A 23,446-nucleotide genomic window follows, 5' to 3' on the forward strand; every position below is an offset into this window, starting at 1 on the left:
CAACTACTCCGGCATCTAGCTACAAGGACAGATATCAAACTTGCATGCTTCAATGAGCTCCGACTACTCCGGTCACCTAGGCGTTCCACTAGGATCAAGGTCCCGAGTTCCGATCACGTTGAAGACACGACCAAGGTCGCTACAGCAACGACGCCGGCAATCATGGCAGCAGCGGCGGCCGCACGAGGAGGCCATCACACGCCTGGCAACCACAACGACCATGGTGCGGGAGACGGCAGCCATGGATGCATCAGTTGCAGCAAGAGCCTGCTCATGCCGGCCCAATCGATTAATTAGATTCCTACCGACAATCAGCAAGTGTTTTTCTCACAGCACAATCAACGGGAGCTGTTCCAATGCATTACCTAAATAAAAGAACGAAATTACCCCTACAAATGGATGGCTAGATTTATTTTCAAAAAATAAATCAATAATTGGAAAGTACTTTTCAGTACTTCTGTTTTAATACTTTTCAGTATTTTCTATTTTTTCACCGTTGGATCAATTAGGTGAGACGGTTCCTAAAATCGCCAACCATTTTAAAGCTTGTAAATTTTAATATGCACTCCAATATCTCTTTTTTTACTGTCTTGCTAATAGTAATAGAAGAACAGTGTAGATGATGCGTGACCGTTGATTCGGACTGATTGGTCGATTAGACTGCAGGTTGATGACGATCTCGATCCATCGATAGCTCAGCTAAGCTAAGCTTAGGTTGCTTAAAGTCGCCGGTTAAACGACATGAATGGACTCGACTGCACTTTGGCTGGACACATCCATCTGATATGTGATCTTTCTCGCATTTGTGCCTACTTCAACCCAACCCATCTTCCCATGTCGCCCTCCTTTCTAGTTCCGGAATTTAATGCCCAACTTAGCTTCACCTTTATTTTAAATATTAGAGTAAAAAAGCTTCACCTTTAATTAAGCCTGACATAATCATGCCTGGTTATTGCAAATCCAACATCTATCCTCACACGATACCTAAATGGTGGCCTTAAGCTAGACCGTGTGTGTTAATCATGCTTCATTTGCTTTGTTACTCCCTTTTGACTATTGGAATTAACTAATGTGCGGTGCATTTTCTGAGTGGCTGTAAGTGCACCGCGCACGGTTGACTTATTAATCGATCGGAAGCTCTGCAGATCGGGCACGCATCGGATAATTTAATTAGTGGTTAGGCAGATCGCAGCAACGTTGTTCGAGATAAAGAAAGTGGCTGGCTGGCTTTCAAGGAGAGGCTGACTTTGGTGTCTAGAAGATGATGGACGAATTTGTCAGGTAAGTCTAGCTAGCTGATGACAGAAAACTAGTATTTGTCGTGGTAGCAAAAAGGTAACTACTAGTGTCATTTGCATCCAAATTGGTGCCAAGAAAGAAACAGGGGCTCGAAATAAAAACGGGATATGATAATCCCTATAATTAACCGCTTTGAGCTCGTAGAAACACCGACTTGGATGCTGATTTGGAGACAGAGGAGCCGCACATAGTAATTTACTAGTGCGACACCACCACCACTTGAGCTAGCTAGTCCTGTTGATTGGTGACTTTGCCTGAGAATCTCAATCCCCACCATCATCATTACCGACAACTAATTTTATTTTCAAGGGGATCATCACTAATATGCAGTGGGTGGGTTATCATGGCCGGTCGATCCATCCATCACGTTCCACGATCCAGATGCCCATGCAATTAACGAGCTAGTCGTAACGTACATACAAGTAGGCCCAATATATATCTAGTTTAGCCGCAACTTGCTGCTAAAACAAGTGGTAGAGGTACAATACAGTTGCTGCAGCTAGTGTGTGTGTATCATGTACTGCTAGCTTAATAAGCATGGTGTTTGTGGATTCTTCTTTTTGTTTGATTGCTTGTGTGGATGATTGATCTACTATGTAATGTAATCTACGGCTGGGTTCTCAGGTGAGTTTGCACTCATCACTCCCCCCTTGAATTTTGGGCGGAAAGGTGAGTTGAGGAAAAGCGAAACGGGGGGCGATCGATGATGTGGTCACGCAGATGGGGACAAGGGCTGGAATTAGTTGTAGGACCTCCGTCGTTGAAAAGAGAAATTTGGTGCGTACGTGTGCTAGCTCCTCGGGAATGAACGATGTTAAAGCTACAATGGATCGATAAAGCTGGGACGGAAAAGAAGAAGAAGGAGAAGAGGTTGACAGCGTTCCTGCAGATGCTGCCAAAGTTTGTTTTGTAAAGAGGAAAACAGGCAGAGCAGGTGGCCGATGCAAAAGCAAAACCAAGAAGAAGAAGCCGTTCACGGACTCTTTTTGTTTGCTTTGCTACACGCAGGAAGTGCTGACCGGAGTCACATTTCGACGAACTTGATTTTTTTATTTTTTTTGCGTTTCTTGCAAAGCAGAGTTGACATTTATACACAGGTCGACGCTTTGGTTGTCACGTGCGCGCAAAGCTGAAGGGGCGGAATGCGGGCAACGGACGTCGTCGGTGGATGGACGGATGGGAAAGCAGCAAGCGTGCGTGTGGGACGGTGGCGATCGAATTTGGAGCGCGTCGGCGGGGCGGCCCATGGTTCTTCATTTTCTTTAAAAAAAAATTTCAAACTTGGCATGGTTCTTGCGGTTCGGCGAGTAGTACACACTCCAGTGAGTGGCTTGCGTGTTTGACTCGAATTACCGTACGCAGAGATGCGTCCTTGGCTTTGACCTTTAGAAAAAAGAACGGAGAAGGCGTGTAGAAGTAGCAGTAGCATCGCCTATCTCTGGAGCATGCATCATTGATTACGGCAAGAAAAAAGAACGGAGAAGGAGATGGCAACGCAGGCATCCCAAGATAGAGAGAGAAGAAAGAAGACAAGGGCCGAGTCAGGGAGAGGGCGCGGCGGGCGAGGTCTAGGCCCAGCGCTGCTGCCCAACCCCAAAACCCCATTCATTCATTTCACGCAACCATTTCCCCTCTTTCTTTACTGCGCGCTTTCCCACCAACTCCACGCCACCCTCCGAAACTTTCTTCCTTCCGTTGCATATCTCTCGTCTCCTCTGCTGCGTCGTCGGCTTTTCTCGCTTCTCACGGAACGGGGGAACCTGCCGCTGCCAACTTTCCTCTTCCACTCGAGGGGTGGTACACGGGAACAGAAAAATTTCTCAAATTTGGTAACACTACCGGACAATAATAATCAGTAACCAATGCTAACCGACAGATGGATTATATCTAGAAAAACCTTGTTAATCTGTTTCTCTGTTTCTCAAGGAAGTCTGAAAACACATTTCGGGTTTAACTTTGGCCAACAACAGTTTGCACTATCAAAACAATCCATCCCCAGCCCGAGCACCAATTCTGTACTTGGATAATCTACTCTCTTTCTTTTCACGGGGCAGGCAGACCATCTACACATGATTGGTGTCGTGGTCAGTTAAAGCTACATTTCGAAGCAAAAAATAAATAAATAAGTACACGTCGCGCGTTACGTTGTAGGCCGAGAGAGCAGTTTTCTTGGTGTTATTTTTTAAAACAAAAATTTAACCGAATGCCGTTGATCCCAATTATTGCGAGTGGCCACACAAAGAGAGAGAGAGAGAGAAACAGGTCCTGCTGCATGCAACTGGTACTAGTCGCGGATCCAAACGTACCGACCCATTAAAAAAACCCGGGAATAATAATTAAAAAAAGCCCCGGGATTAATAAGCGCGGCGGCGCAGTAGCACCAAGTGCTGCCGTCCACGAGCTCGCATCGCATGGTGGTGCCTAATCATTCACGTATGATGGATGGATCGATGGATCCAAATCCCAGCGGAACGGAAGAAGAAGAAGAACCCGTCCAAACACGTCCCAACCAAACCGGATAAAATAAAGTAAAGCGAGAGAGAGAGAGATCCAGCCGCTGGCTACTTGGCCGGGTCTGGCAGTGGTGGTGGCCCAGTCGTCGGGCAGGGCTGATGACTGAAAAAAATGAAAAGCAATCAGTCGCCCGGCCGAACAATTCGTGGCGTCGTCTCCGGTTCCAGTTCCAGTAGAGCCGCTGATCGGTCGTACGAAGATCGTCCTGTCCGTTTCGCGACATGGCCGGGGAGGAACGAGTTTTTCTTTCTTTCTTCCCCGTGTTCAATGCACCCCAGCTCCCCAAGTCCCCAATGTAGCATGTATCGGTCCGATTCTAAATTGTTGTCGAAATATTACATGTATGTGGACGTCTTTTAAGAGTAGATACATCCATATTTTGATAAATTTGAAACAAGAATTTAGAATCGGAGGGAGTATGTAACTGTGGGAATGAACATGCAGATCCGAATCATGAAAGCACCGTAATTGAGTTCTTTTTTCTTTTTTGCAAAGCAAGCACCGGGAACAATATGTCTTGTTTTCGTTCCGTGCTCACCGTGTGCCCGTTTTAAACCTCGAGCTTGCTTCAGCTTGCCATCTTCTTTGGTCCTATGAACCTTAACGGCGGTGTATGACAATGCCGATGAATCCTACGAGCCATTCCTGTCTACTTCGAGCGAGTTCTCAATCGCCGACATTGTCTTCATTGAGCGGCCGCTGCCGTCGGAGGTTGCTCGGAGGCGTAAGGTGGACCGGCTCAACATCACGCACAACCTATGATGGGCCGTGCCAAAAGGGCCTTCGACTACGACTTCTTCGTCCGTGAGCATCGATCATCCTTGCACATCGTGCCGACCGAGTGGAAATGCCTCCCCAACCGATGATGTAGAAGAATATGGAGAATTAGACAGACAAGACACCGATCGGAAGAATAGACTTTTCAAGAGGTGCCATTGAAAATATTGCATACAAGGCGGTGATTAACCGCTACAGTATTTGTAGGTTGAAGCTGATCGAATGGGCGATGAGTCTAATGAATTTTTTTGGTTTTACTCAGATCTACGATTTTTATGGTGCTAGAACTAACCACTGCCGCTGATTCAATATAAAAGAATTACAATATAATATGAGTTATATATCACAAAAATTATATCGATAGAAATTTTGAATGTTCATTTCCTATCAGGAAGGGGTGATTCATGATGCGTTGATGTTAGTAGTACCATCTTCTCTGCACGGTGTAGTGTACAGACTAGTCAGTCGTCTCTATAGGATTGGACAGAAACAGGAATGGTAATTAATAATCACACAAAGTAGGAAAAGAATTCAAAACAATAAATAGATGGGGAGCAGAGCCGAGCTGAGCTCCCGTAATAATTGCTCAACCCCCCCTCCTCCCTATCACATGCATGACGAGTGCAGTGTGCCACCACGGATGCCTAAATTATCATGGCCGACTAGCTAAAGCTATTATAAACGTCCTGCCAAACCAAAGCCGAACGCAAAGGACGCGAGAGAGAATCAGAGAAACAGAGTGCGTGTGTGCGTGTAGGAAGAGCGCGCGCGGCTTCTTCTCTTCTCCATGAGCCGTCCCATGTGCCGGATTTGATTCATGGTGGCAGGCGAAGCAGGAAGAAGAAGACTCTCTTTCATATAAGTAGTGCTGTAGGCGCAATTGCAGCTCTCTCTTGATATCTCTATTTGGGCGGAGGCTCTGAAGGTGGTAAGAGAAGGAAGGGGAGAGAGATGGGGACGGGGTGGAGGAGGGCGCTGTGCACGTCGGTCCGCCGGGAAGACAGCGACGACGGCGGCGGCCATGGCGCGGCGGCCAAGCGCCGCCCGCCCGCCGCCAGCCCGCGGGCGCCCGGCGGCGGCGGAGGGAAGCTCGCCTTCTTCTCCGGCCTCGGTGGCGGCGGGGGCAGCAACCCCTCCGCGCCGGCGCTCCGGTGCCGGACCAAGCCGACGCCGCAGCCGGAGGACGTGGCGCCCGTGACCCCGCCGGCGCCGGCGTCGGCGCCCGTGTCGGCCAGGAAGCGGATGCCGCTGCTGCAGGCGCTCTCGGCGCCGGCCTCGCCCAGATCCCCCTCCAGATTCGCGCTCTTCAAGGCCTCCATCCTCCCCACCAAGGTACTACTCCCCATCTTCTCCGGTGATGATGCGATGGAAGGAAAATGCAGTAGCAGTCCGATGATTGGTTGTCTGCTTCTTCCCCAGTGGACGGGACGGATCATCAATCATTAGTACCACTGCCCTTCCTTCTCTGTTTTGTCCTAATCCCCATCCTTCTCTCTTGAGATTCGATTCTCCCCGCTTGTGATTATCCAATTATTATAACTGCAGCTTTCCGATCCCCACTTTTGTTTCTTCTTTTTTCCTTTACCTTTTGCCACCTTCTTCTCCCTTTCTATCATTCCGTGAGCGAGATCTTCTTCGACACACTCCAAATTTGGCTAGATTACAAATCCACCGAGGGAGGGATCTAATCGATCTGCAAGTGGGAGGAGAAATGGAGGCCGAGACAAGCCCAAATCCGGAATAGAATCATCAATCATATGGGAGAACGTAGTAGTAGCAGGAGGATGCAATCGTGCGAGTGAAGAAGATAAAGGTTGCTGCTGTTCCCCTTTATGTGAGGTGAAAGAAAGCTGGGGGAGCCTGGAGTTGAGTGTTGGAAAAGTTGGATCGGATCAAATCAGATCGGGGGCCAGCTTTACCGTGATTTTGATTTGAGTATACTCCTCAAATGATCCAAAATCCCCATCCTAAATCCTACTGCCCAAAAAGACTATGTTTCCTCATTCCAATGTTGCTTTTGTTTTTCCCTTTTTTCGCCATCTCCTCTGTTCTTCTTCTTCTTCTTCCTCGTCGTCGTCTTGGAGTTTTGATCGATTGAGCGATTGATTGATCGATTGGTTGGTGCTTTTGCAGGCTCGGTGCGGCGTGTGCACCCGCGGCGTCAAGAACGGCGGCAGCGCGGCGGTGTTCACGGCGGAGTGCTCCCACTCCTTCCACTTCCCCTGCATCGCCGCCCACGCGCGCGCCGCCGCCTCCGGCGCCCTTGCCTGCCCCGTCTGCTCCTCGCCATGGCGCCAGGCGCCCTTCCTCGCCTCCCTCCGTCTGCATCTCGACGTCGACAGCAACTCCCCACAACGCAACAAGCGCAGGACCTCCGACGACTCCGGCCGCAAGACGCCGCCGCCGGCGGCGCACTCGGCTGCCAAGGTGTATGACGACGACGAGCCTCTCCTGGCGCCCAAGGCCGCCGCCAATGGCAGCGGGTTCAACCCGATCCCGGAGGCCGACGAAGAGGACGACGCGAGCATGGAGGGCGAGTTCAGGGGCTTCTTCCCGCACCCGCCGCGCCTCAGGACTGGGTTGACCGTCACCGTGGCGCCAGAGGCTGCCCTGGTGTCGTCCGGCCGGAGGCACGGCAAGTACGTGGTGGTCGTCAAGGTGAAGGCGCCCGGGCTCCGGTCGTCCGCGTCCCGGCGCGCGCCCATCGACCTCGTGACGGTGCTCGACGTGAGCCAGGGCATGATGGGGGAGAAGTTGCAGATGCTGAAGCGCGGGATGCGGCTCGTCATCGCGTCGCTCGGCCCTGCTGACCGCCTCTCCATCGTCGCCTTCTCCGGCGCTGCCAAGCGCCTGCTGCCGCTGCGGCGGATGTCGAGGCAGGGGCAGCGGTCGGCACGGCAGATCGTGGACAGGCTGGTGGTGTGCGCCGCCGCGCAGGGGCAGGACCAGGCGCAGAATGCCTGCGCCGGCGACGCGCTGCGCAAGGCCACCAAGGTCCTCGAGGACCGCCGCGACCGCAACCCCGTCGCCACCGTCATGCTCTTGTCCGATACACAGCAGCAGCAGCAACAACAACAACAGCAGAAGGATGCAAGGAAAAATGGTGATCACCACTTCCTGCGCCGCCCGCAGGCAGCTCCTGCGGCGGCCACACGGTTCACCCATGTGGAGATCCCCATCGCTGGCCCAGCCGATGAGACACTGGTGGCACGGTCACCACTTGCACCCAAGGAGGAGCAAGGAGGCGGATTGGCATCCAGCCCTCCTGCGGAGCACGCATTTGCCAAGTGCCTCGGCGGTCTTGTCAGTGTTGTCATGCAGGAGGTGCACCTTGATCTCGCCTTCCTGACAGGGGAGATCACGGCAGTGTACTCCTGCGGTCCCGGACAGCAAGCCGTGGCCCTCGCCGGTGGCGCTGCTGGAAATGGCGGCTCCATCCTGAGTGTCCGGCTCGGCGAGATGTATGCCGAGGAGGAGCGGGAGCTGCTGGTGGAGTTGCGGGCGCCGCTGAGCGCGCAGCACAACCACCCACACTCGCTGTCAGTCAGGTGCAGCTATCGTGACCCGGCCTCGCAGGACACCCTGCGGGGTGCCGAGCAACCGCTGCTCCTGCCACCTCTCCACGGTGAGAGCTCTTCGCAGCGCCTTCATGACCTGTTTGTCGCCACCCGGGCCGTAGCTGAGTCACGCCGGCTGGCGGAGCTGAGCGACTTCTCCACAGCCACCCACCTGCTCTCATCGGCGCGGAGGCTGGTCCTTCAGTCTCCACCGACACAGCAGCAGCAGGACCTCCTGGGCAGCCTTGACACCGAGCTGAGCGACATGAGGTGGCGGCGCAGCCAACAGCCACCGACGACACCAACATCAAGGTCAGCGACACCCTCAGGGACGCCACGGGCATCTGGTGGAGGAGGAGAACCGCTGACCCCGACTTCAGCCTGGCGCGCAGCAGAGCAGCTGGCAAAGGTGGCCATCATGCGGAAGTCGATGAACCGGGTGAGCGATCTGCACGGCTTCGAGAATGCCCGCTTCTGACGAAGATCTCTCCGGTACCTGTAATGATAAGCAAGTTTTTTTTGTTTTCGTTGTTTTGTGAAATGGACATGGCGACGACGAAGAAGACCCTGCCGGAGTGCGGTGGATGGCTAGATTTACTATTGTTAGTAGTCAAGTGAAATACTAGGATCGACAATATTCCTCCCTTTTTTTCCTTCCTTCTTTGCTTTATTCTTGTTAATTATAAAGACTTGATTCATTTTTTGCTTTCAGTTTGGGTTGATCAATCAATGGTAAATTGGTCCTCCATATTTTGTACCTATTCTTGCACCTGTGTTTGCTCCTGTAACTCCATCCATCATAGATAGAACAGAAGAACCACTGATTTGAGTCAAGTTCAGTGCTTCCATAGAAAAGTCACAAATCAACAGAAGCTCTTCCTGCTGCACTCCACACTGGAGGAGCTGCTGCTGTTTGATGTTGCTCATCATTCCATCCATGGTTGTGTGAAGAAGAGGTGTGGTGTGCTGTTGAACCCTGAGCTGTATATGAGGTGAAATGGCAAGGGGTTGGCTCGGTGCATCTTCTTTGCCTGTGCATTAGGAGAGGAGGGAGAGGGGGTCAAGCAAAAAGGGGAATAAGGGAGCAGTGGGCTGATTGCCGGGAACAAGGGGGATCCCCCAATCGCAACGATTAGACTGCTGCTTTTCCACATACAGAAACACACACATATAGATACAGTACTCATCACATCATCATTGATCATTCTTCAACCTCTTCCTTTCTGCCCTTTTCAGTTTGGCTTGGCTTGGTATTGGTTGGTTCATGGTTGCATTGTTGCAGCACAGTTCCTCTTCTGTTCTGTTTTCTTCTGTTCTTTTGTGGCAGAGCCATGGCATCTGCACAACTGTTGCAGGTGCTGTATACTGCCCAACGTATCCGGCTGCTTGTCTACATGCACAGGACAAAGATATCTGATTTGCCCTCCCCTAAGAAAATACCAGTATATCTTTTCTTTTGTTCTCTCTAAGTTTTGTGAAAAATAGAAAATGCAATGTTTTGGCCTCCAGGCTGTACAAATGAGATGGTACTCAAGCCTTCTCTCTGCGTTTGCTTCAGGTTCTTTGTGTTTCACTTAGGCTTTGTGTGGTAAATGAGTGCCCTTGCCTTCTGTTGATGCAAACATTTCTACAAGAACATTTGGATTTCGATCTTCTGTATGCCAGCTAGGATCAGGTGACCAAGAAAAAACAAAAAGAGAAATGTTCCCGGTACGAATGATGTTCGTCGCGCCCTGCCATGTGCCGCATGTGCACATCAAATCAAAAACGATATAATCTGTAATGGTGAAAACATGCAGACTTTTGTAGCAAAACTGCCTGTTTCATCGATATACAGGAGAGAAAGAAAATCGAACAGTTTTACAGGGTTAGCTTGGGTCTTTTTTGTTTGTTTGTTTCTCTCAACCTATTTCAACAAAAGGTTGTAAGCTGGCAGGTCCTGGATCCGATGGAGATCCTCCAAAGATAGCTCCCTCTCCAGCTGCGCCTTTGTTGCTTCCAGCACATCCTAGGTTCATACATGCATGTAGGATTCATTCATTAGCTGTTTTTCACTAGTCCAAATGAAACATGAAACAGCATGTTAATTTTGAGGGGGGGGGGGGGGGGGGGGGAAGCCATGTACTTACGTTGAACTGCATATAGGAGGCACGCATCGCTAGCCACTGAGCATCCATCATCTCGAAAGCTATACAGTATAGGATGTCGAACGCCTCTTCGTGTTCTAAGGATGTAGAAAACGCACAAGGTTACTTCAAGGATTACGGAGAGGCAATTCGAAACACGTTACAGAATCATGAAAGATTTATGCTCACCAGACAACATTTTGACGAAGTTAATCCCCGGCAAAGATTTGGGTCGCGCTGCAAGGCATCAGAGATGAGAAGAAACACAAACACACACAAAAGAAAAGGGGGTGAATCAATGATAGATTGTGCCACTGTCACATCATGTATGCTATTTTTTAATTAAGGAAAAAAAATGGAAGAGCTACTACCAATTATAGAACCAACGACAATCCAGTAACTGCAATCCACCTAGTTGCATTCAAACAGCACATGAACAATCAAGCAAGCCTTTATTTGCCAAATCATAGAATTTTTAGAATTATTGGCCATCAACTCAATGATTTTTGGTGAGACCTACCGCTGCTGTACAGAGGTAATAATAATACCATAACATAGCAGGGCCACTCTAATCACAGCACAATGAGACTGCTGGATGGCCATCAGTTAGCAGTTAGCACCAGCTGTCTGTCTGTGTGTATTAAAATGCTTATATTATTAAATGTTCACAACCAAATCAAAAGATTCCTCATATACTTCAAAATAAAATATCAGCAATGAGGGCCAGCACCAGATCATTTTCTGTAGTTTGATTCTGATCTAGTGGTTTGACTTGTATGGGCGAGGCACATGGTTAGATGTAATTTAATTACTAGATTTAATGCCTTGAGCAGTACTGATGCAATGCATACAGTCTATGTAACTATTAAGGTTAGATTTTTCACATGGTGGAAGCCTTATTTTCCATGTACATGGAAAGATCTTTTTATTGTGTTGTTAAGCATACCTGAATTTAGCTCCAACAGCTGAATCAACATGTATGAGACATTAACACCTGCAACGGCAAAGGGGTATTCCCATGTGGCTCTTATTCCTTGTGTTTTCAGTAACAACCTCTGGAAAGCAGCCTGCCAGCAGTTTAAACAGGTGTCACCGTGTCACGTGAGTTTACAAGATCTAACTACATTTTGCTTTATTACTGGCACAGTAGAAAACAAATGACATACTGGGTATCTCCTTGCGAAAAACAAAAGATTCTCAAGCGAGACAAATCCGCAGCCTCTGAAAATCAAAATCAGAACATTTTGTAAGCTCTGTGCCGCCACCACATGTGAACAGAAGAACTAATTAGAGAACTAAAGAACAGAGAGGAAGTACTTCTCAAACGAATAGACAAAGTAATATCTTAGAAAAAATAGATAGACAAACTAATCACACAGTTAGCATCACCGTAAAAAAAATCATACAGTTAGCATATTAAGCACCTGAAATCAGTCATAGGATTTGGGCCCTGCCACCCCATATCTTTCCACTGTTCTGAAACTAAACTGGTGAGCTCTGTATCAGGAAAGGAAACTTTCCAAAGCTTCTTAAGGGATTCCTGCAACCATAGTCCAGAAGATATACAATGGAGATGCAACCATCAATTGGAAGTCAATAAAGAAGAAATGAGGAATAAAAAAAATCAGTTTAGAGTAAATTTTCATATGGGATTTCATAGTTCATACCAGATGATCCGGCCGAGTTTCGTCATAAGGTATGTTTAGTCTTTCCTTCAACTTTTGCATCCTTTGTTCCTGAGTAGTTAAAAGAAAACCGGCTCAGTTGCAAGAACAACAAGGGAAGGCACTCTGCAGACATTGTAGGCTTTTAGTCTACAGATCATGTCGTAAAAGAAAACATCATCGCTGGAAGCCTGGAACTTATACTCATACCACAGAGAAATCTATAAAATCATGGTTGTATTTGAATTCAGAAAAAGAGTTAAGAGATTAGGATTGATATATAATGTGCATTTGCGCATCCTAATCCTAATGCAACTTTACCTGAAGAGGGGTCATTTCAAACGTCTTGTCGGTATTGACTTGACGCCTTTTACCTGAGCCGTTGAACAGCCCTCCAAACCATGTTCTATTTCCAACCATTGCGTTAACTGCAATAAATTTATATTTAAAACAACAGTAAGACTTATAGCAATGAAGCATCTCTCTCAGAAAAGCACAAAGCATTTGCTAGGATTATTCGAACTAGCAACTAGCCATCAGGAAAGCCTACAAAATTTTGTCGATCAATTCCTGATGTTAAGAAATAATTTCAATCAAATCTGCAAAGCGTTCATGGAGCAGGGATGAGTATTTCACCCTCCAGCAATGCCTTGGATGTTCATACTGCTGAGGAGTTCAAATGACGAACTAGAAATATAATGCTATCGTGAACCTGCCATGTTAAATATGTAAAAAGTCCACGTTCCCATCTGGATGCGTTACTCTTTTGGAATCAGTCCAGGAACATTTCTTAAGAATATAAACATAATTCCATCATTTTGAACGGCGTCATAGTAAGAAACTAAACATCAGTAAATGCTTGCAACCAACTTCTGTGGTGGAATCATACGATCTACTTCCTGTTTGCTCACCAAATTAACATGAAATTTTTCTTCCCAAATTTTATATGTACTTCAGTTTACTATACGACATAAAAAACAGCTAACTGAAATTATAAAATCTGACAAAAAGAGTATATAACAGTGAGACGCTTCATGAAATAATTAATCACCTTTGGCAGCTGCTGGCATTGTTGGCTTGGACGAAGTGGATGTGTTTCTGACGGGTTGCCCCCCAGCAGGTTCAGACGGGGAAGATTCCTTCTACATGATGTAGACTTATGAAGTGTAAGATTAAGTCATCCTGTTGTGGAGGAAACTGTGCATGTAAATAAACTGTACTTACTTTGATCATTATGTTATTTTCTGATAGTAGGGCTCTCCCTTGCTGTATTCCCTTCAGAAGAGGAGAAAAAAAGATAAATGTTAGTATTCACGTATGGCTTAAACTTCTCCAGTTCTTGTAAATAGTTTGAATTCAAAACCAAAATAAAGCATACATGACAATTGATGGGTTTGTAACACAACATTTATTCACAATACAGAATTGGTGTGCATTCAGTGACAAAAAGTGTGTGCCCGTGCTGCACGAGGTTCTTGTGCCTCCAAAAATTTGCACAGTTCATCGACAACAAACTGAGCCTAGGTCCTAAAATTTTGGAACGTTGGTGCGTCTAAACCAAAAGTGGATTGCGCGAGTCCACCTAAGCCACTTGGCATGGGGAGATACTCTGTGTGACAGTGTGAGTGCACTTTCATGTGATCCGCCGCATGCGTTTTGACAATATAATTGTATACAAATTTAAAAGTATCAATTTTAACCTGTAATTATAAATTCTCTCAAAATGAATTTCGATGCAATGTGTATGTGTTTCTCTCCCCTTACGAAAAATACTACTTAAAAAATCACCAAAAATTAATAAGCAAAGCAGAGATGGATGAAGTAGCATACACTCACATTGTAAATTTGCGAATTCAGAAAATTCAGTACAAGACAGATGCATGCATAGCCTTTATATATATGCATGCATAAATACAGATAAAGTCGTAATCTTGAGAGAAACCCATGGATGGAAATGGGAGATGATGAATGCAGTGGTACGCACCTGTTGGGTTTGGAGCTGAAATGGGATTCCCATGAAAGAAGAGGGAGCACCGAGGGCGCTTAATTAGCTCCCAATCCCTCACGCCTGCCTCCTCTGGCGCGATCGACCTCCTTCCTCAACGCGCACTCTACAGCAAGAAGGCAATCAATGGCGTCGGCAGGGCATCTATGCAACAACGCGTGCATCGGCGGATCTGCTGTTCCTTGGCGCTGCTAGCTGCGTCGGTTCTCAATCCAGCGAGATCGTTCTTCCGCTTGTCGTTGTTGAACAAGGGTTGAAGGAGAGATAGATGGTGGCCAGATGGCTTGAATAAAGAGAGGAAAGGAGGGAGGGAGGGAGGAAGAGGAGGATGGGGAATTGGAAAACGGAGTTTCCAATCCAGCCGGCCTCTTCTCTTCCTCCTTCCTTTGGACCTTTCCAGCGGGGAGAAGAAACGATGGAGGATGGTATTTGTGCCCACAAATTCTGCCCCCTGTGTTTCTCTTTCTTCCTTCTCTTTCTCTGCTGTCTCTAAAATGGCCGCCGCTGATGTCGCCCCACCATCCATTTCCCCTTCTTGCTCCCGCCTTGTCTTTTGTTGGTGGCGGTGCAGGGGCAGGGGCCAGGAGGAAGGAAGAAGCCTTTTTGTTTTTTCTTTGAGAGGGGGGGGGGGGGGGAGGAAGAAGCCATGACGTGATCATGGACGATGTATCTTGTGCTGCTGGGCTGGGCTGGGCCATCCTATGCTCCAATAAGCGTTGCAGTTTAAGCATTGCTGTGCCGGCGTCACACGCCCTTGGTGGCCAGCCGTTGCTGTTGGGCTGGACATTCTTTGGGCTGTCTGGGGAAATACAAAAAATTAGGCTTATTAAGGTCCATTTTGCGATTGCTCATGTGTGCTGCACGAATTTTATAATTTGTTGTAGAAAATACATAGTAAAGCAAGTACAAGTTGGTTGTTAGCCAAACAGCGAAAATAGTTGGTTCTATAAGCAGGATTATGATCAAAGTCCATCTCGATGCCAAACTCAGCCAAAGAGTAATGGTTGAAATGGTGATTTGTATGTCAAATGGAACAATAATCTATTTTTACTAACCTTGTCAAGAAGAGGACAGGGTTCTGCATTCCTGCATTTCATACGAAGAAGAGAACTGTTTATGAGAAAAATCGGACATAAAAATATACTCCAACAAATGGGAAAACCTCTAGTGTTGCATCGGAGTTTACCCCAAAAGAAGAAAACAACGTGCACTACCTCAAAGAAACAACACACACACACGTTACTAGACCTCGCCGTGCAAAAGGACACCTGCACAACAGAACACTCAACAAAAACTCGCAACCGTTGGGTGAAAACCAACACACTCATCGCCATTGGACTAGACAAACAACCACACCAGCTTAGAATAAGCAACCATCTAACTCCTACATGCTTGGCTCCCATGCTGCTGTGTGCACGTCATGCCTCATCGCGCAGTATCTGCGTCCACTGGACATCCCCGACCTCCCATGCAGCCGCCTAATCTCAACAGTAGAGAGCACTTACGCGAGATTTGAACAATTTGTCTCCAGTGCGAATTGGACGGGCCACCACGTGCCCCCCACTCAAGAGAAATACTCCCTCTGATTCTAAATTTTTGTCTTAAATTTGTCCAAATATGAATGTATCTATTCTCAAAAAAGTCTAGATACATGTAATATTTCGAAAACAGTTTAGAATCGAAAAGAGTAAAGAATATGTTCCGATCATGCCCTGACTTTGTTCAGTCCTCTGCGCCTTCTTTGCCCTGATCCAAAAAATACTAATCGCCTTGCCGTGTAGTATTAAAATCTGGTCCTTTAAATCAGCCAGACGGACGGTCCATATTTATTTATTTTTTGACGAAAATGCAGGAGCGCTGCTTTTCATACGAAGCGAAAAAATAAATTATTTACAGAGCCAAGAAGAAGAACAAGGAGCGAACGAACAACCAAGCGGACAAACTGAAGGAGGCGAATTTCAGGAAGACGAATCCTATGAAACCAACAAATCTCAATCATCTAGAAGGAAACGACTGGCTTGCATCCTGCATGCTTCCAGGACATGACCTCATCGAAGACAAGATCACAAAGCTTGGCCACGGAGAGGTGTTTGGAGTGAAAGACCCTCTGATTGCGCTCTGACCAAAGGTGCCACCACCCCAGCATTACAACGGCCCCAAGCCTCTCTTTAAGCATGGCGGAGGAGCATCGTCGAGCCTTGTCGAACCACCACTCAGAGAGAGACTTATCAGAGAGGTGCAGCATGGAAAGAACCTGAACATTGACCTGGCGCAGGAGCCGAACCCAGAAACGAGAAGTGAAGGAACAAGTGGCAAACAGATGGGTGGAAGTTTCCGGCAAAGTCCGGCATAGCTGGCAGATAGGATTAGCAGGAATACCCTTTAAAGTCAACCGATCCGCAGTGAGGCATCTTTGAAGAGCGACAGTCCAAGCACTTTGGCGGGAATTTGAATTTTCCAAATAAGCGCAACCTCCATAGAATAGGCTCTTCCAATGAATTGAAGATGGTAAGCAGAAGTTGCCGTGTACCTGCCCGATGTCTCTAGCTTCCAACAGATTGAGTCCGGCACGTCGGAGAGGGAGACACTTTGAATAATACTAGATCATGATGGCGTGCATTGCCGCGCCTGTCAGTTTCGACGATTCATTGATAGGAAAGATATAAATATATAGAGGCATAGAAAATGAAAGTTATTTTTTCATGAAGTTTATTACTCCCTTCGATCCTAAATTGTTGTCGAAATATTACATGTATCTAGACGCTTTTTAAGAATAGATACATTCATATTTGGGCAAATTTGAGTCAAGAATTTAGGATCAGAGGCACTAGTAATCAAGAGATGAATGTTAGCTAATAGCAGAAAAAATGGATTTCAATTGTTTCCAAATATATCTCAAACGCTGCTTGCAAGATATATTCGACGGCAAAGGATGATTCAAACGTGGTCGGACGGCTTAGGAGAGTGCATGTTGACAGCTCCTTGAGTGTCCAGCAATGTGAATTTTAATTGTTTTGAAGATATTTTGGCCATTGTTTGCCTGATAGATTCATACCATTGTAGCATTAGGCTGGTTGTCGACTTTTATAACTACATGAACAAAAAAAGGGGTATAAGGTATCATCCCACAGAGTTTTAGGTGAAAAAACATCATAGGTGTAACTTGGATTATGAAAATTACAAGACCCTGCATTGGGTCTTATTTCCTTAGTACTGTTAAAATCACATGTCATAATAATATTACTGCCGAGTTCCAACAGATATCCTGAACATGCTTCATGAATGCTTGGTAACCTGATACAACAACGGAAAATTCAAAGGTAAAAGTGGTAAACAGGAACAGAGATTCCAATGCACCAACCTTCAGGGCCTCAAGTTTGTACTTGTTTTTGTAAATTTATTGGAGTAGATAACAGGAAGGAGCAACACCTACAGATGAAGGCTTGGACGTTCGTGGAGGCGTGGTCGAATGTCCAGAGCGAACCAACAAAGCATTTGTTGCGCAGCCTTTGTCCTCTGCACCTGGCCATCCACTGGAGCATGCCGAATCGCAACTACAGGCATCAGAGGTCTGGCCAAACGCCTGGAGGTCATTGGCAGCAAATTACCCTGCTCAGATCTTGAGAATTGTCAGAATCGTTGCATTAGTGGAAAAAAATGTGTTCCACAACAGTGCAATTTCCGGCTTGATCTTAGAAAAACAATTGTTGCGAGGAAAATAGAACCAGCATATGTTCATTCTGCAGTAGCTACATTTAGTGGATCACAAGATTAAAATAATCGGTTTGTCCTTCTTGCACTTAATGACAATAATGTGCGTGTTCTATGCAAACTATGAAGATCCTAAGAAAAAGAACATAGCAGCACATCATGATGCTTGATGCATCTATATTGATGCAAATCTCCCATGTAAAATAACACCAAATATCAAAGCTCTGGACCACTTACTCGACACAAATCTGCAGAGAGAAAATTAAGAAAATAAGTTTAAGCACTTCATACAGTGGAACAAATAACCAATGAAAACAAATGATTTTTTCTTTCTAAATGTCCAGAAATAGCAAAGATCCAATGTAAAAATACAGACTCCTTGTTGGAATCTGTCATGCTAATTAAGTGCTAACTGTGCAGGTGTAACTGTCAGAAAACGGTAGTAGGCCATGTTGTCAAACATGATTAAAGCATGTAATCAATATTGTGTTAGAACAATGTACTTAATAGAAAATGCCATTCTGATAATGAGCATGAACCAAAGTTCAGAACCGTGGCCTCCGAGTGCTAAGCTGTCAATGAATCTCCAACTCCAAACCTTAATGTTGTGAGCTTAACTCCTACTTTGAGTTCATCTTCTTTTTCAGGAGTCTTGATATTATTGGATAGGAGTTATAAATGACAATATATCAGATAATATGCTTACCGTTACCAAAATACATCATGCGCATATACCAATGTCAAGCAGGGACGACTACAGGGTCTCAGCTCTATTTGATGCGATTGACCTAGGAAGCAAAGATTACAATAGTTCTTTAGACCAGGAGCTGAAATTGCTAGCAGCAAAAGTACCCTGTCCAGCGTTTGGCGGTGAGGGTTTCCTACATCAGAATCAAGGACGTGATTCGAGATCAGCTGCAGATTAAGAATCCTACAAACACATGATTAAGAAGCATGGTTGTGCGCCAGTCAGAAAGGTGGGGGGAATGACTTAACTGATTCTTCACCTCTCATACGTACGGAGGCCATGGCACAACGACGGTGTCAAACTCCCACGTGGACACGAAAGCTGTCGGTGGAGACCATGGCAATGTCGCCCTCCTAGCCCTCGCCTCTGGCATGGGATAAGACGGTGTTGAGGCGAGCAAAATACACAAAGAAGCCTCTTAGGGTATGCTATTTACCTTTGATGAAGGAGAAATCGAGGGTCTCGTCGCCGACGGCGAGCGAGGGCGACAGTGGCGGCTGGGCTAAATAGTCGTGAGGATTGAATCAAACCGGTTCGAGCGGTGGGGGAGAGGAGAAGAGGATCTTCCTAACCTGCCACCGCCGGAGGAGAAGGAGGGAGGGAAACGCCTAGGCTCCTCGTCGGCCGCTGGAGTGAGCGCCTAGACCTAGACCTGGGTGCGCGCGTACGATAGAGGGCAAAGAGGAGATGGAAGGGAGGGGAGGTGAAGCGAACTAATCCTTGCGCGAGGGACAGAGGCAGTGCTCGATCGGGAGGTTCCGCGTGCCTACTGGGCTGTAAACCGGCCCAATTAACAGGGTTGCTGCAATTTTCCTGGCGGAGCAGCAGCCCAGCCAGCGGGCGTGAGGCCCAGGCGCGTTTGGACGGCCAGAGATGGCCAAAAAAAACCTATTGGACGGCTGAGAGGGGTGATGGCCTGAGAACGCTCGGAGTCCGTCCCATTTTGTTGTCTCTAATTCCACAAATTGATGAATTGGAGCAGCACCTCATGAGTAGGCTGACACTTGATGTTGTGGATCCAGCAATGCTCATTGAGCGCCGCCTTGACACATTTGCCGCGAGCCCGAGAGTGATTGTAAAGGGAAGGAAAACGCTCTGCAAGCCATCCCCAAGGTGGAATCTGGTGGCAGCATGGAACAGGGCAAAAGTCGCACTGTCTTTTGTGAAGTGACAGAAAAGCTCCTTATCGATGCCTCCCCATGCAGAGAAGAGCCATCGAACTCTGAAGGCTCGTCCATGCCGAGTGAGATCAGGAATGCCAAGGCCGCCATAAACTTTGGGTGCGCACACTTTCTGCCAAGCAACAAGGTTTTTGGTTCCAGCTGGGGAATCAGAACCAGCCCAAAGGAATGAGCGGCACAGTTTGTCAATTTGCTTAATAACTCAAGCCGGCTGTTTGATGGACACCATTTGGTACGAAGGCAGTGCCGAGAGGACAGAATTGATGAGAATTAACGACCCGTCTTGGAGATAAATTGCTCTTGCCAACCGGCAAGTTTTTTTGCGACTTTATCAATGGTGGGTTGGAAATCGCTTCTCTTAAGCTTTGAAGCAGACAAAGACATACCAACACAGGAGCAAGGGAAGATGCCACGGTCACAGCCTAGTGAATTGACATCGAGCTGAATCGCCCCATCATCACATCTAATACCAAAGATCCGATTTTTGCTGAAGTTGACCACGGCCCATATTTATCAATCCCCACCGTAAAAGTCCTCAGACTTTTATCTAGTTACCGTGAACGAGTTAACGTATCGAGCCTTGACGACCTGAAGTGCTCGTTAATCCAACACTACCTGTCACCCCTATGACCCTACGTTATTTCATCGTTGATGATATATAGATTTAACATATGCTTCATTTGACCCATCTACCTCAGATATACCTACGCCCAATCCTAACTACTCTGAAATAACCGTGCAAATTAAGTGAACAAAATGCTACTTCAAAAGTAAAAAACAAATTATTAAAGATAAGATCGATGATGCCAAGCCGATGTCATCATGACACACAGTCGCTATACCTTGCAAGGAATTGCGGACCATTTTCTCTACCAAACACCAAAAGGATAAAAAAGGAAATAGATGAACAGTGTCGATCCGGTTGACAAGGGCAAAAAGGCAACGAAAGAGATATTCTAGCTAGCTGACATGCCATACACGGATACACCAACTTAATTCGTCAGTTCTAGCAATATGTCAGTTTAGTTTTGACCTGATTTTAGCTAGCGTTTATTTAGATGATAAATTCTAGTTTAAACGTTAAATGATTTGTTTATTGTTTGAATCATAGATTTTTTTTATTGCGGATTTTTTTTATTGGGATATCTGATCCAAGCACATCATAGAAGTTTATGCAATTAGGTGGGCTAACTGAATTAATGCACACTGATGATGCCTGAGACATAAATTAATTAACGTTGCACGTATGCGAATAAAAAGTGACATCATATATACCAGTAAGAAGCAAGCTATTTCATGTCCATATATTCGATGATGACTCGACACCAATTGCTTTCGGTGCATGTCCGTCAAGCGTGATTTCAGCTTGTCTTACGTGCTTTCTTAATTGGTTGTGAACTTGTGATGAGCACGCTTGAATATTTGGTGACAGATGTGTTCAGTTAATTTTCTCCAACTTTCTTCATCTATTATTCGATTGAAGTTCTCCCTATATATGTATGTAGCTACGTTCGGAGGTGATTATCTGTACTTCACACAGAAAATTAGTCATAACGTACAACTGTTACTTGTAATTCTAGCAACGGAAATTAATGATAGGAACTAGCTCAGCAGAGTTGATGTGATTTTATATATATGTAGAGGGACACAACCCCATTACTAGTATATTTAGAGTTGGTGAGTGTCATTCTCGAGGGCAGAGGTCACACTTTGAGAATGACTTGATACCAAGTTCCTATCCGTTGGAAGATAACTCTATTAAATAGACTAATTTCAGCTAATTTGTTTGCTGCTGAGCACTACCACTAGTGTCAACGATTGCTTTTTTTCTTCGAAAAAGGGAGGATCTCCGGACTCTGCATCAAGTGATCCACACAACCATTTTTATTGCATAGACTCGCTACGTTGGTGAGCTGTGAAATCTTGTGATCGTATGGATATCTGCAAAAAAAAGAGTTGTGTGTAGTAGTACTCCCAGCGGTTGATTTTCTACGCAATGTATCCGACACAAAAGATTTGCATTTTGAAATAATCTTTTAGATGACTGAATCTGTACAAAGCAGTGCAAAACAAAATTAGAGTTGGTTACGAATAGAGAAATGATGGCATGCATGATACTACCTGGCCGCTTGAAACTATTTAGGTTTAAATGTGACTTTTGACTTTCTGCTTATAAACCACAAAACATCTATTTTTAGATGTTGTTATAAGCAAAAAGTACGACCAAGTTTTTTTTTTAGGTTAAAGGTTGCAGGCAAAAATGCCTACAGTCATATATTAAAATAAAGTAACTGTACAAGTGAAAAAGAAACAAACTAAAGAGAACTATCTGAAGCTAGCCAGCCAAGAGGCCAGGTTGGAGTAATTCTTTCTTTTAGCTCTATGAAAGACCAGATTCATTTCTTCTTTGAAAAGTTGTCTGCATCTGTAGAGACTGGGAGTTCGCTGGTTGAAGATGAAGTCATTTCGAACTTTCCAAATGCTCCATGCACCCAAGATGATAATCTCCATGAAGAAAGGGACCTTGAGCTTGCGTTTGAGTGATTCCACATTTAAATGGACATTTGCTACTGGAGTGAAGTTGCCACATAGGTATGACCAGCAAGCCTTTGCAAATGGGCAGTGAAAGAACATGTGATCTTTTGTTTCTAACTGCAGCAAACCACATAAAACACATTCATATGATGAGAGCTGAAAAGACCTCTTCTGAAGCATAGCTCTGGTATTGAGGCGATTGATGAGAAGCATCCAGAAAAAGAAATTGTGCTTCAATTGGCAGCAGGATTCCTAGAGCCATCCAAAATCAGGTGGCAAATCCAGGTGATTAATTTGAGCCCTATATGCCTCGGCAGGGATGAAAGAGTCTTTCTTCCAAATGTATGTCCATGTGTCTTGGTCTTCAGCTTGGGCAACATTTTCCAGCATACCAAGGAGCCGAGTGAATTGGTCATAGGCAGTAAGTAACAGGGGGAGATAGAAGAGTGTCTCCTTTTGCTCATTCTGCATGAAGTCTTGGACAGTGTCATGCTTGTTCTTGGCAAAGGAGTGGAGGTGTGGCCATCTAGTGTCCAGTGTGTCCCCTTGCCAATGATCCGTCCAAAAAAAGGTGGTTGCCCCATTGTTAATCTTGGCCACAACAAGTTGTTTAAAAGTGTCAATCAGTTTAAGAATGTCCAGCCACCAGAAAGAAGCTGTGGTTTGTTTGTAGGGAGGAAGGCCATTGTGGTAGTGTTTTTCCCAGACAAATTGAACCCATGGAATGTCCAGCCTGTTATAGAATTTGTGCAAATTATTCATTAAGAGAACTTTATTTTGGAGGCTGATGTTGATGACACCCAGACCACCTTCTTCTTTTGGTCCGCAAACCATCTCGAGGTGGATTCTTTTTGGTGAGATCTTGTCCTCTCCACAAGCAATGTTTTCTGAATTTGTCAATCTGTTCAATGACACCTTTGGGAAGGAGGAAGGTGTTCATGTAGAAAGATAGCCATGCTGAAAGAACAGAGTTAGCCAGCTAAAGTTTTCCTCCATATGTGAGCATGCTTGAAAAGCATGTGAGCCTATTTTCCACCCTCTTGATTAGTGGGAGGTCCAAGTATGTGAAGGGCAGTATTCCAAGTTTGCAACCTAGAAACTCAGCTAGGTTTTGTGCATGATTAGGATCAATGTTCAAGGGGATCAAATTGGATTTGTGGAAGTTAACTTTCAAACCAGTAGTTATATGGAATTTGAGCATAATATCTTTGATGCATTGAATAATGATGAGGGTGTTATCTGCATATTGAATGATGGGGTAGTCAGCATCAGATGGCATATGGATGGGCTGACTCAGTAGCTCTGAATGCAGAGCCAGGTTAATGCATG

General features: G+C 45.9%; 2 protein-coding genes across 2 annotated transcripts; one reads left to right on the forward strand and one right to left on the reverse strand.

Annotated features, from left to right (window-relative positions):
• Window positions 1-5,168: 5,168 nt before the first annotated feature.
• LOC100836418 lies at window positions 5,169-8,908 on the forward strand. Its single transcript, XM_003580889.4, has 2 exons — window positions 5,169-5,922; window positions 6,724-8,908. Exons 1-2 carry the CDS (start codon window positions 5,542-5,544, stop codon window positions 8,623-8,625), a joined length of 2,283 nt encoding a protein of 760 aa, XP_003580937.1. The 5' UTR covers window positions 5,169-5,541; the 3' UTR covers window positions 8,626-8,908.
• Window positions 8,909-9,897: 989 nt separating this feature from the next.
• On the reverse strand, window positions 9,898-14,517 carry LOC100839168 (ELMO domain-containing protein A). Its single transcript, XM_003580897.4, has 11 exons — window positions 13,922-14,517; window positions 13,162-13,212; window positions 12,989-13,079; window positions 12,259-12,365; window positions 11,941-12,009; window positions 11,698-11,813; window positions 11,440-11,494; window positions 11,220-11,340; window positions 10,463-10,510; window positions 10,277-10,371; window positions 9,898-10,155 (listed from the first exon to the last, which is right to left on the reverse strand). Exons 1-11 carry the CDS (start codon window positions 13,952-13,954, stop codon window positions 10,054-10,056), a joined length of 888 nt encoding a protein of 295 aa, XP_003580945.1. The 5' UTR covers window positions 13,955-14,517; the 3' UTR covers window positions 9,898-10,053.
• Between the last annotated feature and the right edge of the window lie 8,929 nt (window positions 14,518-23,446).

Source organism: Brachypodium distachyon, chromosome 5 (genome assembly GCF_000005505.3).
Source record: "Brachypodium distachyon strain Bd21 chromosome 5, Brachypodium_distachyon_v3.0, whole genome shotgun sequence".
Lineage (NCBI taxonomy): Eukaryota > Viridiplantae > Streptophyta > Magnoliopsida > Poales > Poaceae > Brachypodium > Brachypodium distachyon.